The sequence below is a fragment of the Lotus japonicus genome, chromosome 5 (assembly GCF_012489685.1).
Source record: "Lotus japonicus ecotype B-129 chromosome 5, LjGifu_v1.2".
Taxonomy (NCBI): domain Eukaryota; kingdom Viridiplantae; phylum Streptophyta; class Magnoliopsida; order Fabales; family Fabaceae; genus Lotus; species Lotus japonicus.
The window spans coordinates 7,866,884-7,883,556 of record NC_080045.1 but is presented as its reverse complement, the minus strand read 5'-3'; the positions used below and the strand labels follow the sequence as shown (position 1 = coordinate 7,883,556).

The following is a 16,673-nucleotide window of genomic DNA, read 5'->3' as shown; positions in this document are numbered from 1 at the left end:
ACATGCAAGATTAGAAGCTGAGATACTTGAAGCTGAAGCTGAAGCTCTTAGATGCCAAGCTCTTGCACCAGTGGTCTTTACTCCTGCTGCTTCTGATTCCACTCCAGCTCATCAATCTGCTCAGAATGTTCCTTCTAGTTCTACACAGCCAAGTTCTTCCAGACTTGATCTCATGGAACAACGTCTTGATACTCATGAGACTCTGCTGATGGACATAAATCACATCCTTCAAGAACTTCTGCGTCGCTCTGACAAGCCTTAATCTTAGGATTTCTTTCGTTTTCCTTCTTAACTTAATTTAATTTTATTTCTACTTTATGTTGTTTAATTTGCATTATTTGCTATGCTTGGTTAGTTGTCGTTTATCTTTGCATATATATAAATGACCTTGTGTTTGCAAAATCTTTTTCTTTATTCATATCAATTATGCTTTTACATCATACATTTCTTTTTCCCTAAAATCTAGAATGGAGGATCCTTCCTCATTCTTCTGCATTCTTGGCGCTGCTCTACCCTCTCTTTCTCCAGACGATCCAATGAATACTGGATGTTTTTGAGTTTGATGTTCAGCTCATCCCTCTCCAGACTATCTTCAATAGTCTTGAGACTATTCTCCACAGCTTCCTTCTCTTCCAGCAAATTCAGCTCAAGCTGGCTGAGTTCCTGAATTTCCTCCACGAAGGCAAGGAATTCTTTCAGATCCTTCTCTAGCTCTGGACAAAGGTCCTCATCAAGTAGTGTCTTCGTCAGCTCGTGTATCGTTCTTGTACCCTCAGGGTGCCGAATGTTAAGGAACATGTCTTCCTCGAAGGCTTTCCTTCTGAGCTCTTCCAATGCAACCATGTCTGAAGCCATTTCTTTTTATGGTATTGATCGAGTTGTGAAGCTTACCTTCTTCTAAATCGCTTTATATAAGCTTCATTCTCTCCTTGGAAGTTATTGCTCCTACAGTTTCTCGAGGTTAAGTCCTTGGTAACTGAAGCTTCTCTCTACTCCCGTGGCCGGTGGTAAACGTTCTTCTTTTGCATTAACTCCCTTCTTTAATTCGCGTAACTCTCATTCTTACATCGTTTATTTCTCCATCTTTTCACTCAGACCTTCTCTGAGGGGGAGTACCTTGTACTTCAAGCTGAGTTTTTCACACCTCATACTTTTTGCTTATGACAAAAAGGGGGAGTACACCTAGTTTTTGATGTGTTAGTGTGATTTATTTTTATTTTGGAGAATTTAAGAGTTCCACTTTTATGACCATAGATGTGTCACTGGGCAAATACAAGGAATACATTTCACTTCTTCTGAAGTGATTCTATTTGACTCTGATACCACTTATCATTACTCTAAATACTTATGCGCTCTGATTATTTTATTTCATCTATGTCATGCGCCTTCACTCTGAACTCTTATATTAATTAGCTCAGAATCTAGACATTTCTAACGTTTTCATTAAGTCTTAGATTCAGGGGGAGCTATGCTCAGAATCAAGCTGTGACTTGGATTCAGAATGAGTGAAATAAACTATTCACATCAGGATAAGTCTTATTCTACTCTCTAAACTCTGAGTGAATTCAGTTTATTGTTTAAGAATTAATCATCAAAATACTTAGTTTTGTCATCATCAAAAAGAGGGAGATTGTAAGATCAAGTTTTGATCGAGTAGTACAACTCTATGTTTTGATGATTACAAGTTAACATTTTAGTATGAACAATTATGGTACTCTAACGTGTTTTTCTGAGTGTGCTATTTACAGACTCTGACCTCAACTCAATCTCACACAAATCAGAAGCACTGTGCATAAAGAGTGACCCAAGCAACGCTTTCGCAACATCTATGTTCACTCTGAACAGTAGAAATGCTTCACAAGATCTGAAGTCATACAAGCTCTGATATGGACTCAGTCACTTGAAGTTCTGAAGATCCAGGCGTTCTGACAACCAAGAAACTCTGAAGGTTCAGATGTTCTGATGGTGTAGAAGACTCTGAAGATCCAGAAGCTGAAAAGTGGAAACTCTGATGTCCAGAAGCAAGATGACTCTGAAGACCATGTACTTCCCTCTGAGTTCAGAATCAGAAGATACAACGGTCAGAGGATCTGTGCTTCCCTCTGACTCTGATCAACTGGCTTCACAAGTTCCAACATGAAGCATTCCCCTGATCAGAAGTCTACTAGGTTTAAAGGTCAAGTCACTATCCAAGTACAAAAGCAAATGTACTATCCTGACGACCTACCTAACATTCTCAGCCACAGCAGAAGCTGGAATTTCCAGAACGGCCCTCCAACGGTAGCATTTCCATGCAGCGTTCAAACCCTAATCCTTGGAGTATAAATAGAGGCTGAAGATTGAAAGATGCGGTTGGAAGAATCACACACGCGCAAGCTATATTCAAAACCTTCTAAGCATTCTTTCATCTGAATTCATTGTGTTTACTATTAGCTTTTCAGAAGCAATTCCTTTGTAAACTTCCTTTCTTAAACAGTTTGTTTAGTTACCTTTAGGAGATCAAGGTTGATCGGATCCTAGAGAAGACTAAGAGAGTGAATCTTAGTGAGAGCTAAGTCAGTGTAATTGTTAGTCACTTGTAGGTTTCAAGTGCAGTTGTAACCTTTACCTGATTAGTGGATTGCCTTCATTCTAAGAAGAAAGAAATCACCTTAACGGGTGGACTGGATTAGCTTGAGGGATTTATCAAGTGAACCAGGATAAAAATCCTTGTGTGCTTTTCTATCTCTTATCTTAAGCACTTAGTTCTCGAAAGATTTGGTAAAATCTTTAAGGTGGAAGTTTTATCTTGAAAACGTTATTCAAACCCCCCCCCCCCCTTTTCTACCGTTTTTCATACCTTCACATTGTACTTTACCCCATCATGAAGATACTCAATGTCTCTTGCTACACCTAAAGAGCTATATGAACGTAATCTTTGGGCAAATACTTCCCGGAGTACTAAAATACACATAAGAATTGGGGTTTCTTCTATTACAATAAGGAAACATGTCAGTTAGACAATACATTACTAAATTAAGGAACTTTCCGAATTCTCATTGTACTATCAATAGTGGAAATGTAGGAGTAAAGGCCAAACTAAAGAAGGGTAGTGAGACTTATGGAAACTCGAGATATCCCATGCACCCAAACAAAAGTTTCAAGAGACAAATGCTGAGCTAAATTAAGTATTTATATCAGTTGCAATACTACCATAAGTTAAAGCTAATACAAACTTCTCATAACCGCATATCCCAACTTATCTTAGTTGGGCAGCTCTCTTACTCTGGGGCCTCGAATCAGAAGCATATTCCTCCAGAAAACTTGTAGAGGTCAATAGTCTATGCATGAATCCACGTCATGCTTTATTCTTCTTCTCTTTTTACATGAAAACTAAAAAAAATGAAAGGCAGGGGTTCATGTATTATTCCAGGGGATGCCATTTTCATTAACCTTGAAAAGATTACAACAAAGCTGAAAAAACAAACTTGAGTCTTAACCAGTTGGAAAATAGTAAGCCAAAGCCTCAACTACTTTAATCACTAAATTCAATTAGAAGCCCATTCAACAAACTCAAACATTTAACTACAGATCTTGTGTAAATAAGTATATAAAACATTGCTGAAAGTGAAAAATTACCTCTCAAAAAAAGAATATGATCAGACAAATAAGGTATAAAGACCCAGATTGAAGGGGACGTGCCAAAGTTGCCCTCACTCGGATCATCTTCAACATTGCTCACTTGAAACCCTAACAAAGAAATAAAGAGAACCTGTCAGAGAGCGAGAGATAGAGAGAGCAAAAAATGCATAAAAGATACAACGACGGAGAACGGTAACGGCATAATAGAGAACGGTGCGGCTGAAAACGGCGTGATGTAGAGCAGTGGCACGATGGAAGATGACGCCACGGAGAACGGCAAGACGAAGGACGATGCCACGGAGAGTATGGTGGTCGCGAACAAAGACGTCTCGACGGAGGTGCGAAATCAAAGAGAGGAGTGAGTGCGAGATCGGTAGGAGCGACGACGATCTCCTCCACAAAGTCGAGCTCGTTGCAGCGGCGGTAGGGTTTCGTGAGAGAGAGAATCGAGAGGTGTTTGGGAATTAGATTGGGTTTCAGAGTTTTAACACACTTAAGTTTATGTTTTTCATGGAATAGCGACGGATATAGCGGTCGCTAACATATCCGTCGCTAAATCGGTCGTTATTTTGCTTTGTTATTTTAATTCCACTTCTTAGCGACGGAAATTTCGGTCGCTAAATTGGTCGCTACTTTGCATTGGTATTTTTATTCTACGTTTTAGCGACGAAATTTTCGGTCACTATCATTTCAGTCGCTAAATCGGTCTCAACTTTGCATTGTTATGTTTATTCTACTTCCTTAGCGACGGAAATTTCGGTCGCTAATATTTCCGTTGGTAAATCGGTCGCTACTAGCGACCGATATGTCGGTCGCTAAATAATTCGTCGCTAGTTCAGTCGCTACTTTACTTTACTATGTTCATTTAACTTTTTAGCGACGGAAATTTCGGTCGCTAAATCGGTTGCTAGCAAGTCAAACTTGGAGTTTGACCAAAATATCATGGATTCCGTCGCAAAGTCGGTCTCTATTAGTGACTGAAATATTTCGGTCGCTAAACAGCGAATTTCTAGTAGTGTTATGTTATATAATATTATTATTCTTTTTTTAGATCGGAAAGATAAATTGCACCTTCAAAAATATGTTACCCAACTCTTACCACTTGAGCTATCATTCGGCGACATATTATTATTCCTTTAAAAAATTACTAACATGTAAGAAAAAAAAAGGAACACTCAAAGAAAACTAGTTTTAATTCTTAAATTAACCATAAAAACTTTATTTAGTATTTTTATTTCCAAGGTTCTTAGTTTTTTTTTATAGGCAAATGTTAGTGGTTAGTTGTTAGTAAGTTAGAAAATCCCTTCAAATTTCTCATCCAGGATTCGAACCCTGGACCTTCCCCTTCCCAACCCTTATGTCCCCTAGCTCTTACCATTTGAACTAACCATCGGGGACCCTAGGTTCTTAGTTCTTATCATTATTCATGTGGTCTCGTACTCCCACATGTGCTTAAGCAACTTTTTATAAATTTTACTCCAACCATGAGTTCTTAGTTCTTAATAGAAAAACAAAAAGTGAGATAATTTATATTTGAATATCAATTGAGTTGACATAAAAGCATATTCTTCTCAATTTATCGATTGTATTTCGTTAACTTTTTCAAAATGAGTGCTAACACCAGGTAGCACTAGTAACGACAATATATCTAAATAGACCTATTGTAGCACATAATGATCATAATATGATAAATAATATGCATTAAAATGTTAGTAGTGAAGTTATAGTTTATTGGTGGACCTGCTTTTAGCCTAGCATAGAATTGCTTAAGAGAGTAAATAAAAATTGAATGAAAAAAAAAAGCTAATGCAAATATATAAAAATTGATCTGTAGAACTCAGGACTCGTCTAAATATTAATCCCATTTAAAATAAAAGTAAGGCTTTTTAAGGCATAATATTCTATTGAAATCTAAATAATTTACCAATTATTTATTTTAATTAATTGAATAATTTGTTCGATGATGATTTTGAAAAGTTATTGTCTCTTAATAATGCTAATAGCCATGCACCACACACCAGAAATTCTTCCAATCACGATCTCAAGAAACACACTCCATCTATTTGCACTCTCCAAGTCGCCTATATAAACAATTGTTGGATGTGAAGTTGTTTCATACTTGCATTGGAGAATACAGATAACAAAAAGAAAAAAAGAAAAAGAAAAATGGGTTTCACTGCGCAGCAAGAGGCTCTAGTGGGTAGCTCATACGAAACATTCAAGAAAAACCTTCCTACCAACAGTGTTTTGTTCTACACCGTGTAAGTTTTATCTCTCAATGAGTGTCTTTCATTTGTGTGTTTTCTCTTCTATTGTTTGTTGTGTTTTGGAAAGAAATGATGTAAATAATGTGAGCCATTAATTTTGGCTTGATTAAAAACAGTATATTGGAGATAGCACCAACTGCAAAAGACATGTTCTCCTTTCTAAAGGAGTCTGGGCCTAAGCATAGTCCTCAGCTCCAGGCCCATGCTGAAAAGGTTTTTGCACTGGTAAGTGCAATCTAGCATAAACTTTTTAATTTTTTCTTTTTTGACAATAAAACTTAACATTGTTTTTTGTTTTCATTCTTCAATAAACACGGGTATACTATTACACTATATTTTTTGAATTATAGACTCGTGATGCTGCCACTCAACTCGTAGCAAAAGGAGAAGTGACACTTGCAGATGCCAGCTTAGGTGCTGTCCACGTTCAGAAAGCCGTTACTGATCCTCATTTCGTGGTAATGATCTTAAAAACATGTAGTCTTAAATTTTGCATGGTGTGATTATCAATTTATCACTCCTTTCATAATTAGATTTTCGTTTTTAAGTGCTATTTACGATATCAAATAAAAATTATAACATAAAGGTAGATACTAGTAATTTTTTTAAGGCTCTAAATTAAGATTTAAATATAGTAAAGTGTTCATCAAAATAACATATCTTTTTAAGCCGCCAATGTATTTAATACTATATATGTTCTCTATTAATAGTCCATTTTATAAAAAAACAATGTTCCTATTGTCCACTTAACATTTTAAGAGAGTATTAAATGCTATTTTTTCCAGTAATGCCCTTATAAGAATAATAAATGAGGAAATGTACATTTTAAAGTGTAAAATAGGAAAATAAATAATACTTTTATCAAAATTAATTTCACTCCCTAATAAGTATGTTTCTTCTCTCCCCAGACAGTTACACAAGAATGAAAGTAGTATTATTATAGTCTTCTAAATGATTTTAGGCAAAGTTTGAGTTTAAATTACCCTAATCCTAAATGAGTCAATAATACTTAAAGACAGATTCAAAACAAAAAATACTTAAGATAATTAGTGATTAAATATGAAATTTTTAATCCACTAATTTTAAATATAATTTTTTTGAAACCATCTTAAATATAATTAGTACACCTAAAATTGGTGATTTAACTCAAATTTCTCTTAGGACTACAACTCTTTTGAATATTTCACTTTTCTATAATTTTTTTAATTATTTAACGTGCCTTAAAAAACTTCTTATATGATGCTATTCTTTGTTTGGCAGGTGGTTAAAGAAGCCCTGCTTCAAACAGTAAAGGAAGCAGTTGGGGCGGACGAATGGAGTGATGACTTGAGCACCGCTTGGGAAGGAGCATATGATGGACTAGCAACTGCAATTAAGAAGGCAATGGGTTAAAATCGAAATATATAGTCACAATGGTTTAAAATATAGTCATAATGGCATAAAATATTTAAATAATAATATTTGTACTCCAATAAAACTTGTTATAAATAAAATTCAAATACTTAATATATATTTGTCAATTCTGTCAATGATGTTTCTACTTTATAGTTTTGCATACTACTACGTTTAAATTGATTGAAGCTATAAATTCAAATAGTGTCGTGTTAAATCGATTAAAACTGACGATTTAGCGTCGGCTATGATGGCTGATGCTACATTACCATTGGTCAGCTTAGCCGACTATAGCACATAGCTTGCACGATGCTTTGCCCAATGTAAATTCATAAAAATAACTATTGGCCGTATAGGCGAATTAAATTAGCAGACTCTAAATAAGCCAACGTTATTGTTTTTTTGCATTAGCAGTGCCCACGAAAATCAGTATCGATAACTTCAAGTTGCTATACCTAGTATCTCGAAGTCAAGGTACTATTTGTACCACAAGAGATTACCAACTTAGGGACACCGAAACTGTTAGCAAATGATCCAAGTGGTTATCAAATTTGTATTAGCAGCTCACAAGATAAATGTGATCTAAATATATACCATCAAGTAGATCAATACTTAAGAACTGATATGACTTAAAAGAATCAAACAACTGCAATCATGAAAGTGAAACTTGTGAATTAAAGAGCTTACCAAAATAGTATAAGATGCAATTGGGAAAATACTTCTCAAAATTGTCCAAAAACACATTTTCACGGAACACAAATTTTGACAGCCAGTATACTATAGGCTGTTAAGTCAGTATTCATCACTTTCCCATTTATGTGGTACACTTGTTTGATTTTTTTACAACTTACATCAATTTACATCATAGTTAAATTGAAATTACAACTATGAGGTAGTTTTTGCGATATGAGATGGTGATGTGACCGCAAAGTGCAATTCGCTTGATTTGGAGCGAATTCCAAATCCTAGAGGTAATAGAGATCTGTCACATTATATTGTCTTAACTTTTAGCAAATTGGTAATTGAAGTAAGTTGTCTCTAGAAAGAAATTCGCATGAAGCGAATACAAGCTCCACGCTCAAAAAAAATGAAGTGCACATATTATATTATTTACTGTCATACACAAAATATTCTTATTCTCGTGTCATGTCCTAGTAAATGAAAATCGTTGAAATAAGGGGAGAGATATAATTGATGTAGAAACACCTAGTAGAGAATAAAGGGAAAACAAGTTTGAGTGGTGATATAGAAAATATATTCCGGAGTCTTGTGATTTTAATTTTAAGAGTTTGATCCAACGCAAAGTTTAAGTTAATTTACTTTAGTCCTAAGTGAATCAATGATATTTAAGATAAGAACGTTAAAAGTTTGATATTAGTAATAGTTTTTTGTGTTTGACAACGTTCACAAAAAAATATTCACAAAAAAATTGTGTATGATGAGAAAGATTTAAGGGGCCCGCCCATGAAGATTGTATGGAAACCACGTGACTTTGTTAAAGACACACTTAGCTCTTAGCTTTGTACTTTGCCTTTGATTGTTGTACTCTTCAAAGACATAGACAGGTCACGTGTGAACAAACTTAGCTCTTTGTTTCACTTTCTTCAAGAACAATTTGCCTTTCTTATACTTAGCTCATACTTTATAACTATAGGGCACTTTGTAATAGGAATATTTTGAATAAGAGTTGTAGTAAGATCATTGAATCCTTGGTCAGTGTGGTTGGTAGACAATGAAGTTATGGACAATCCAAGTTATGGATAATGTCTTCTTGGATGATAGGGACTAGACCATGCTTGTGCGGACGATACCATGAGATGATTATAATGCTTGATAGATATAGTCTCTGTGTTATGTATACTTCAGCTGAATTTTCTTCGGGATCCCATTCTCCTTGCTTTGCATTAGCCTTTTCTCATTCTTCATATTGATCTTCAGTAGCTGCTTTGTCGTTTTATCATCATTCAAATATTTCTTCCCCTAATGTGAGAACTTTTTTTGAACTTACAGTTTGTACCTTACACGCATGTGGAGACCAATTTAGAAGCCACGATCATGATACTTAAATGTCACAATCGTGCCTCTTCACCTCGTAAAGAGCTCGAGTCTAACCTAATTATTTCTATTAATGGAGTATTTGAGTATAAGGTATAGTACCATGTGATCCGCTGACCAAGCATCCTGCTATCACATTGAGCTTTGGAGAATAAGGAGAGGGAGAAAAGAGAAAGACTGAAAGATTGAGTATTTTCAATTCTTTTTAAGATGTTAGCTACTAAGGATTGTATGAGCAATATGGTACGTTTGCTCCTGGTGGGAAATTAGTCTATGGAACATTAAAGAGAATAAAATGTAAGGAATTAGTTTTGGTGCCTTGACCGAGGTATTAGGAGAAATTTTCATATGCTTTCGACTGCCCTATGATTTGGTAGTGAAATATCTCTTATGTAGCCTTTTCGCCTTATTTTGCAACTATTCAAGTAATCATGTCTGCATGACGGTTGCATTTAGGTAGTGTTCTTGGGTTGGTAGTTTAGGTACAACCTGGTGACTTATCTAGCAGTTGAGAAGTAGAGCTGGCACATAGATTCTTAGGTAACATATGTAAAATCGGAGGAAGATAATTCAATTATTTTGCAATGTCGGGTATTTTATATAATAGATTCTCATTTTTGTTTGTTATTTTCTTTGCTTGTATGATCACAACATCAACTTCAAACTTATAATTTGCTTGAGCTATGAACTCCCCCTAGAGTTGGTTCTTTTACTTGGTCCCTTGGATATGATAACTATGACCTCCATATCTTATATTACTTGTGCGATTGAGTGCACTTGCTATTTTGCGTGTATGTTATTTTAACTTAATAGTGATTCATGTTATTATGGAGAAGAATGTACAAGGCTCCCTTGCAAAACAGGGCTTTTTTAGAAAGGTTGAATTGTGCGCTCTAATTGAGAGTATTTGATCTAGTTACTCATGTTGATTGTTAGAGAAGGATGTTCTCAAGGATATTAAGTAATAAAAATTCTTCTACTGTAAAAAAAATTGACGATTTCACTAAAAATAATAATATTAACATTAAAACGACATATAAAAGTGGGCGGATAAAGTGCCTTCTGTAATTTTTAAAATCATTGTAATATTCATGAGTTCATCACTTTGATTAATTAATCCTTGGAGCATTAGTGAAGCTTGCTCAAATTTCGCGGGCCAAGTTGAAGAAGCAATTACATACTCTAATGAATCATGTAGATATTATATGCTTATTTTTTGATTTTCTAGCTCTTCCATTATTGTTTTCTGTACAGCAAATCCTCACACACTTTAAATAACACCTTACGATTACACTGTGCAATTGACATGCATGTGATACAAATATTGAATGTGCCCTGATCATATTTTACTTCAAACTTAATCTTCATGGTATGACCCAATACTTTGAGGTGAGAGTATGCAATAGTTTTCTTCAATCTATGGCTTGAATTAACTTCAGATGCGATAAGCCATGCCATGTCCAGGAACAAATCTAGCATTTTCTTCTGTGTAGACGTGAGTTTCATTCTGCAATCTGTAACAATGATGATACAGTTGATGTCAAAATCAAATGGAGGGGGAGCATGTTGACATTGGCATCTTAAGTTTTCATTGAATAGTTATAGTGTTGTGGCTAAGTGCATTTTAAGAAGTACTTCTTCAAATGATTCTGAAGTTAAAATTAATTTTGAGTGAGAAACTTCTACGTGTCAGAATCGATTTTGAAGAAAAAATGTTGATACAAACATGCTACATTTAACTAGGACTATCAAAGATCTGAAATTTGTGTAGGGCTACTGGACTTTGGTTTTAGGATTTGAACTGCAAGTACTTACGAATGTGAAACAGTCTTATTCATGATGGTAGATGATTTGAACCAAGCACCATTCAGATAGAGCAGATCCCCATCTATTCTTGCATTGATCCTTTTGTCCATTACCTCAGCACTAATTGACAGGGGTTGATCTGAAGCCTGTATTAAGCATAGAAATTATATGTAAATAGATGCTTAAATACTTAATTATAGCATATATGAAATAGTTTCTCGTTTCTCATAATCATTTCTAACATCTTGAAGCTATTCATAAAATTCTCCTTAGAATTGATTTTCATTTTTTTCCAAATCAATTGTGATAAGTGATAACGTTAATCAAAACATGCATGTAAAATGATTTGAAACATGCACTTAATTGCAAGAAAGGAAGAAAAAAACAAGTATTTTTCTTTTCAATTCACATACCATAACCCATCCCCATGTGTCAGCAAATGAGGGTACATGAGTTGTGTATGCAATCACATCTGCACCAGAAGCAAAAGAAACAATAACATCGCTTAGTTAAAATTAAAACACAATATCCATGTGCTCTGTTTACTCTGTTAATGATACTGAAGTTTAATCCTAGAACAAAAGACTTGAATTAGATAATCTTACATTTGAAGACATGTTTGATTGTGTTATATATAGAAGTGAAGACCTCCTTGTGTGTGAAGATACCTGCTGGTCCAGCCTGTGCAATGAAAAAAAAAGTTATATTTAATAAAAAAATAGATAAAGTGCTTATTCTGCTCACAGCATACAAGGATGTTGTTCATAATCTACCTGGGTCACAAAAATTCCATTCTCATTGAGTTTGGGCTTCACCACTTTCTCATAAAAGGATTTTGTGTAGAGTTGATAGCAAGGCCCATCTTCAAGTGGGTCTGCCAAATCTCCAACAATGATATCAAACTTCTCCTTTCTCTTCTCTAATTCAGCCCTTCAATACAAAATTTGATTTGCAATTTTCAACTTATTTGTAGACTAAGATTCCATGAGATCCACCAATACAAGAAGAAAATAAAGGGCAACACACATGTTCTTGAAGAGAATATAATTTGTTAGTTTATTTTTGAAAGAAGTTGTGTAAATAATCCTAAAAAGACTTGGATTAGAAATTGTACTTTTCTTACATATTATTGGTGCTGATTTAACCCAATTTTTTTCCTTTGGTCATCTAGACAAGCCTTTTACAAATTCTTTTTTTCTTGGGAAAAAATGGAGTTCTAAGGGTATACGATGATTGGTCTGAGTAAAGAGAAGGAACTATGCTAGTGTATTGCTCAATGGATTAGGCTAAACTATTATTGGTATAATAGGGATTATCAGCCACTGAGAACTAATTGATTAACGGATTTCAAATTTGTAATTTTTTTTTCTTTGACATGTGTCACCACCACAAATTAGAGAAATTATATTTGTTTATTTCAATAAATGATTTTCTGGTGACTGAACTTGTGTTCTCACCTTTAGTGAGTATAACTTGCTTTCAAATTTGCAAATATTTAAATACCACCACGTTATTTAGGGATGATTGATAAATAAAATGATAACAATGATGTTGTAGTAATAAGAGTCCTAGGGAGGGAAATTGACCCTAAATTATTATTTTCACTAAACTCTATTCTGAAATAAAATGTGTGAAGGTTTGAAACAAAGAAAAATATAAATGAAGCATTTATATGTGAGGTTGTGCTCCCCTAAATTATAAGTAAAGATAGAAAGTGACCAAGCTTCTTACTTAGCATCATTGAAGACAAGGTCCAGCTTCTTATTAGAAAATGCCTCCCTGTTTGCGGTCAAGTATTTTCTGCAGAAATCTACCACCACCTGCAAGAATAAGAAAGCCAAACGTGATTACATAAATTTGAGCATGGTCAACAACTTGAGTATATAAATTTATATGTTATTAATGGACCATGTTTTGATATTGACATCTTAGTCATCTATCAAACATGTTTGTTTTTTAAGTATTTTTATAACCATCAAACATTTATTGTAATCAATTTGATTCCTTAAGGAGGGGTTACACACTTTAAATGATAAAATATTAGTTAGCTATTTAATATGAAATTAAGTTATGTTCCCATTTTTTCGTTGTACATCTAAAAATAGAGTACGAGAAATCAGTGATATGATAAATAATATGATAAAAACAAAAGAGAGATATGGAGTAAAACTAAGTGAAAATAAACCATAAGAGAAATTGAAGTTTTAACCTATCATAACTTTTTTAAATGTGATAAAATAGTATAGATAAAAGTTAAATGCAGTTCTATAATGCTGGTTTTACTGCTGTCCAATCTTAACATAACACACGAGTTTAAAAAGTAAAAAATGATCACACTAATAAACTAAGAAAGTGGATTGCTTTTCATTGCGCAACTTAAACAGTACCCGAAGTTTTTTCCAAATAACATTTTTATGTAAAATTTAGATCAAAATTAAATGGTTGATTTTCTAATCAACTAAATTATTATTTAACATATAATCTTATAAAATTCATATGTAACTTTTGATGAACTTATTGGACGCGAGCCAAGAAGACGTGATTTATTGGCATGTTTTTGGGTTGTACATTTGATGTGGGGATGAGGCGGTCATCCGCAGCCTGGAAGAGGAAATGAAGGAGTAGTGGCCACCCTAAGTGTATGTGTCGCTCTTGGTTTTGGTTTTAGGTCATGAGCTTTGCTTCCTTGGGTTCCTTCTTTCATATATTGTGGTTTTTGGTAGTTGTTTTCTTTTTTTAGATTGATTAAGCGATTGTGCATTCTTGTGGATGGTTGGAGTTTTTGTTTTTGTTATCCCTCTGTCTTTTCGAGCTTAATCTCTTCACTATTAAATATTAATATATTTCAACTTGAAGAATCCTAAAAAAGAAAAAGAAAAACTTTTGAGGAACTTAACCCTAGTTTGAAATCCGATAGTCATTATTAATATTTTATAGTTCACTGCTTTTATATATATGCACAGCTTATATTTTTTTAAGAAAAAAAATGGAATTCGTTTTATTAATTAAATGGATATGATAAACTTGTAAAAGATATGGATATTGTAAACTTTTCAATTAAAGGGACGGTTGAGAAGTTATATTGGTAGTAACCTTGTCAATGTCACACATGACTACTCTGTCCATTGACTTGTGTCTGAGGGCCTCCCTTGCTGCAGACCCTTCACCACCTCCCATTATAAACACCGTTTTGGGGCTGCCAAACCATTAACACATGCCTCTTCATATTAGTCAAAGGGTTCATGAAATAAATACAACCTAATTAAGTCCACCAAGAAAGCATAAGCATAATCAAGTGGAAGATATTTGTAATCTTGCAACTAACTTTTATTAAGAGAGTACAAGAAATACAGAATTGTTAGTAAGAATGGTGAATTGACATGAGTCATCAAATACACATATGTGGTTTGATTTTGTGATCACTAGCAATATGTGCTGTAATTGTATACTTTTTCAGGGAATGTTTTTAAAATTTATATAATTAAAAATTTGAAAAATATAAAATTTGTAGTAGAAGGAATTGTTAGTCGGATATAATTTTTATAAGATTCTCATGACATGAAAATGACATTTAAAGAAAACATGTCAAGTTACATGACTGAGAATTTATATTACTAAAAAATAAATTTTTTAAGCTTGTACGAAATATGAAAATATTACATTCTCAACTTCACTTTCATTAAATGTCTTAAGATAAACAAGCACTTTTAGAAGGTTTTTTTTGTTGGTATAATACAAGTTTCATCAACCAAGCCAATTCTGTTTGAGTTGATAATATTTATATGGGTTAATCATCTACTTGGTCCCTGTGGTTGTGTGGCCGTCTGAAATTAGTCCCTCCCCGGAAAATCTGAAAATCTAAGCCCTCGCGTTTGAAAAAGTGTGTGTAGCAGGTCCTCGCCGGAGGGACTAATTTCCACACACTTTCCAAACACGAGGACTTAGATTTTCAGATTTTTCGGGGAGGGACTAATTTCAGACGGCCACACAACCACAGGGACCAAGTAGATGATTAACCCTATTTATATTATGGTGAAACAAACTCTTTTAGAGGAGACTTTTTTTCATTCACTAAACTCAAACTCGATACCTTATTTTATGAGAATCAAACATGTATCACTTGAATCAACTACTTGCTTGAACTCTACATGTTAAGTACTAAAAAAAATACAGTATTTTCCTTTTAACATAATGTTATGTTAAATAAGAAAGTGAATACTTACTTGGGATGAAATAAAAGAGGGGGGTGCATCAAACACTCATGATAAATGAATTCATCATTTTCAGCACTCTGCATCTTCCCATCAAGCACCAAGGCCTATATATATGCATCATATTCAAATAAACATCACATACATAACAACAACTATCATTTGAAACCTTTTTTTCCTCCCTTTGCTTTTCAATACTAGAATTATGTAAATGGAGAATGAAAAACAGAGCTCCTATTAGAAGCACTAGCAGGGCTTGCAAACCTTTCCAAAACGCTTTGTATCTAAAAGAGCTATGTCCTGGTACTCGCTAATCGCTTCATGGAGCACGCTGTTGAAAATTATCAGGAAAAAAAAAAGATAAAAAGAATGAGTTTGTGTAACTAAACAAAACAAAATTAATCTATATGGAAAAACAGAGCAAATGGAATCTTTCGAGCAGTAACACAATCTATTATAAACTTACTGTATATTCAACACGGATCTTTGAGTCAAGGTGTCAAAATCTTGTTTAATGTTTGTGTAAGGAAATCATAGATACACTTAATATAAACATGGCAAATATTATGCTATATTGTGGATCTAATGTACATAATCTTATCTCACATTTTTTGAAGTTTCTGATTTCACGGCTCAAACGTGTGACTAAAGGAGTTGTCTAAATGACCCATGATAAAGTTCGGGTTAAATAACTCATCATCCAATCACATTGGAGATAAATGAGTTGATCTTCAATGTGATTGGATGATGAATTATTTAACCTAAACTTTATCATGGGTCATTTAGACAACCCGTGACTAAAAAGTCACATGATAACAACTTAATTCTTGCGCCGAGACTTGCCTTTTCAAACATACACTTAATATAAATTAAAATAAATCTTTGTGCATTACTGATATTTACATTGATTTGAACTAATGAAGGACGAACTAATGAAGGACGAACCTGTTGAGTTTAAAAGACCATTTGAGATCATCATCAATGACTTCCTCATACCAGGTAGAGTCATGGTTCTGGTGGTTACCATTGTTTTGTTGAGTTTCATGGCCAAACTTTGAGAACCCATTGATGTAGAAAACCTCTGGAGCCTCACCCATGGTTGGAAAAGGAAACGAGAAGACAGAGGTATGAAGAGAATTGGATGTTGTAAAGTGCAATACAGTGATGGGATTGCAGGGTGTGGTAATAGTGGGCAGCACTCGCCTTTTATAGCTACGGGATGATGGATAGTATTTAATTAATAGTCTAATTGCGTACCCCATTAGGATGTGGTATTAGGGGTGACACGAGCAATTATGGTGTTTAAAAATGTTTCTCTTCA

The 16,673-nt window shown here is 34.2% G+C and overlaps 2 protein-coding genes across 2 annotated transcripts; one reads left to right on the top strand and one right to left on the bottom strand.

Moving 5' to 3' along the window:
- Positions 1-5,728: 5,728 nt before the first annotated feature.
- Positions 5,729-7,417, top strand: LOC130717973 (leghemoglobin). The gene is made up of 4 exons (XM_057568392.1): positions 5,729-5,882; positions 6,005-6,113; positions 6,239-6,346; positions 7,149-7,417. Exons 1-4 carry the CDS (start codon positions 5,788-5,790, stop codon positions 7,278-7,280), a joined length of 444 nt encoding a protein of 147 aa, XP_057424375.1. The 5' UTR covers positions 5,729-5,787; the 3' UTR covers positions 7,281-7,417.
- A 2,961-nt stretch (positions 7,418-10,378) lies between these two features.
- On the bottom strand, positions 10,379-16,544 carry LOC130717972 (thermospermine synthase ACAULIS5-like). Its single transcript, XM_057568391.1, has 10 exons — positions 16,298-16,544; positions 15,617-15,683; positions 15,365-15,459; positions 14,235-14,337; positions 12,873-12,961; positions 11,915-12,071; positions 11,747-11,822; positions 11,555-11,613; positions 11,151-11,287; positions 10,379-10,849 (listed from the first exon to the last, which is right to left on the bottom strand). Exons 1-10 carry the CDS (start codon positions 16,447-16,449, stop codon positions 10,771-10,773), a joined length of 1,014 nt encoding a protein of 337 aa, XP_057424374.1. The 5' UTR covers positions 16,450-16,544; the 3' UTR covers positions 10,379-10,770.
- Positions 16,545-16,673: the final 129 nt, after the last annotated feature.